At 44.3% G+C, this 2,753-nt stretch overlaps 1 protein-coding gene across 1 annotated transcript; it reads right to left on the bottom strand.

Annotated features, from left to right (window-relative positions):
- Positions 1-380: 380 nt before the first annotated feature.
- Positions 381-1,493, bottom strand: LOC127752567 (probable glutathione S-transferase GSTU6). The gene is made up of 2 exons (XM_052277978.1): positions 1,089-1,493; positions 381-1,009 (listed from the first exon to the last, which is right to left on the bottom strand). The coding sequence occupies exons 1-2, from the start codon at positions 1,416-1,418 to the stop codon at positions 647-649; spliced, it is 693 nt and encodes a 230-aa protein (XP_052133938.1). The 5' UTR covers positions 1,419-1,493; the 3' UTR covers positions 381-646.
- Between the last annotated feature and the right edge of the window lie 1,260 nt (positions 1,494-2,753).

Raw genomic sequence — 2,753 nt, 5'->3', positions numbered from 1 at the left:
ACTAGAATATAATCACACGATATCTTATTATAAATATAGATTGATAAAGAGTTTAGATGAAAAATTGTTTTGAAGATTACTACATGCATACATATATGGATGAATATATGGATGAAGTGAAGAGAGAGCAATTATATGACATGAGAAAGAGAATGGACATGTATGTTTGCTAGCCATTGAGTCATTTATTTGACTTTTTTGAAAAACACAATAAAAAACACACTGAAACATATCGCTACATATAAACATTGATGAGTTGAACATACTATTTTTTTATCAGAATATAATCATAAGATATCTTTTATAAAGAATTAATTATAACAAATATAACTGTATGATCGAATTAAAAATTATAGTTTAGACGCTTTTTTTTTAAGATGTTCATATTTATTATATTTATTTATGTGTGTATGGATGGAATGGTGAGAAGTAAAGTAATAATATAACAGCATAGCAGGAAGTAGCTGAGCTGCGTTCCATTTTTTTTATCTTCCGTTATGCTACCGATAGGAAGCATTTTAGTTGTTTCCAGAGTATTTTTGTGGCAAGTACTTCTCAGGCCTAATACGTCCCGTTTATTTCGCTCCTACTGGGCCTGGGCCATGCTATACAAGGGGTGAAGGCCCAGTTCACAGATTCCGACCCGTCAATTTCCGGCGACCGTGGCGGCGGCGGCGTGCATCGCCACGTGAAACTCGCGCAGCCGCTCGACGCTGGGTATCGCCTCCTTGGCGGCCTCCAGCGCGGAGAACCGCGCCGCCCAAGCGGCCAGGAGCGGCGTCCGGGCCCCGTCGAGGAACGCGACGCCGACCAACGCCTCCGCCGCCTTGATCCACCCCAGGAACCCACCGAGCGCCACGTCCACGTACCCCGCGCTGTCGCCGCCGAAGAAGACCTTCCCCTTCATGGCTTCCTCCAAGGTCTCCAGCGCGGAGAACACCTGCGCCGCCGCCTCGTCCTTCTCCTCCTCCTCCTTCGCTTCTCCCATTGCTCGGAACTTCGTAGCAAACTGTAACGCACACATGTCCATGATTAGGAGCTGCATGTGAACTTCCATTGGAAGTTGTAGAACAAGTAGAGAGATCTACCTCGTCATCGATGTAGGTGGCCCAGAAGCGGGCGACAGCGCGTTCGTGGGGATCGGAGGGGAGGAGGGAGGCACCGGCGCCGGGGAACGCCTCGTCGATGTACTGCACGATGATCTGCGACTCGCAGACGGGCTTGCCGCCGTGGATGAGCACGGGCACCTTCTTGTGCACCGGGTTGGAGACGACGAGGAGCTCGCTCTTGTCCCTGATGTCCTGCTCGACGTACTCGTAGCTCAGGCCCTTGAGGCCGAGCGCGAGCCTCACCCTGACGACGAACGGGCTCGGCCATGTGCCCAGCAGCTTGAGCTCGTGGTTGTTTCGCCCTGCCATTTTGCTCCTACAATTTACAAACAAGGTGATGTTGGGGACGGAGGGAGATTGATCTGATGGCGTTTATATGCAAGCTTTTCCAGAGAATAATGACAGAGTTTCGTGTCGTTTAGACCAAGGCACGGCGATGATTATTACTATGTTCCGGGAAGTTGGCAGAAGGTTTGCTGTCCGTTCGAACCAATGATCTCTAGTTCCATTCCAGACATATCAGTCTATACTACTCTCTCTCCGTTTCACAATGTAAGTCATTCTAGCATTTCACACATTCATATTAATGTTAATAAAATCTAAATAGATATATGTCTAGATTCATTAACATCAATATGAATGTGGGAAATGCTAGAATGATTTATATTGTGAAACGAAGGAAGTACTGTACATTCCCTTTTGGAACGAAATTTCTGAAATAGCTGAAATTCTGGTTCCTCCGTTAAATAGTAGAGACGAGTATGTTCTCTTAAACAATATAAGATTATTTAGAAACCGTGTCTTTACAATAGTTGTGACGACAAAGGCTCTAATCATTAACTCAAAAAAATATTCCTTTTATTAATATTCTTTCCATTTTTTTACACCCATACAACCATATTTCCATATTACAGTAATTAAGAGTCATCGTTAAGCCGTTGTTATGTATAACAACGATGTTTTGTCTCTCCTATTTCTCTTTCTTATATGTCAACAATTATTCCTAATTAGCATCGCCATTGACCGCTAGGATGTTCTTTTGGCACTTTTTTGTATAACAAAATTAGCATCAGTTCGTCCATAGGAAGTGTTGTAATCTTAACAGTTATGTTTGCTGAAAATGTTTGAGTAAAGTGCTGTCACACCCCAATCCGGCACCGCCGTACAACGGCACCTGACAGGAGCGTGTCGTAGGAATAACGGCGCGAACCGCTTCCTACAAAACCGCGATCTCAGTACCAGTCCCAGGACATAGTGCTGGTACCCACGGTGACAAATATGAATCATTGCAAATCCTTAAAACAAATAGAGAACTTATTTACCTTAACTTAGGTTGCAGCTCAGGACAGCCTGAGAATACAACCGAAGACACAGACAAGGAAACACCAGCAACAGCAGCAGCAGCGGAACCAACGGTCTAACACCCAACACCACAGGCGACGGCTGGGAACCAAGACGAAACCCTAATCTTCACTTCACTTCATCTTCACTTCACGATGGAGGAACTATATATATTTATATAGAGCAAGGGTGAGTACTTTCGTTATCAGCAAGTCACGGGAACTTAGGTGTTTAATGCAAGCTTGGAAGAGAGGCAAGATTGTTTTGCAAATCCTTTGTTTGAAATCATTTTTGAAATCACTA

Source organism: Oryza glaberrima, chromosome 10, assembly GCF_000147395.1.
Source record: "Oryza glaberrima chromosome 10, OglaRS2, whole genome shotgun sequence".
NCBI classification, from domain to species: Eukaryota; Viridiplantae; Streptophyta; class Magnoliopsida; order Poales; family Poaceae; genus Oryza; species Oryza glaberrima.
The sequence above is the reverse complement of the archived record's forward strand: the minus strand, read 5'-3'. Positions and strand labels throughout refer to the sequence as shown.

What these genes read in the sequence shown, in the direction of transcription:
- LOC127752567 (XM_052277978.1), bottom strand. Translation starts at nt 1,418, where the DNA reads ATGGCAGGGCGAAACAACCACGAGCTCAAGCTGCTGGGCACATGGCCG. An exon ending in CCACCTACATCGATGACGAG is followed by an intron (nt 1,010 to 1,088) that starts GTAGATCTCTCT and finishes TGTGCGTTACAG; the next exon opens with TTTGCTACGAAGTTCCGAGC.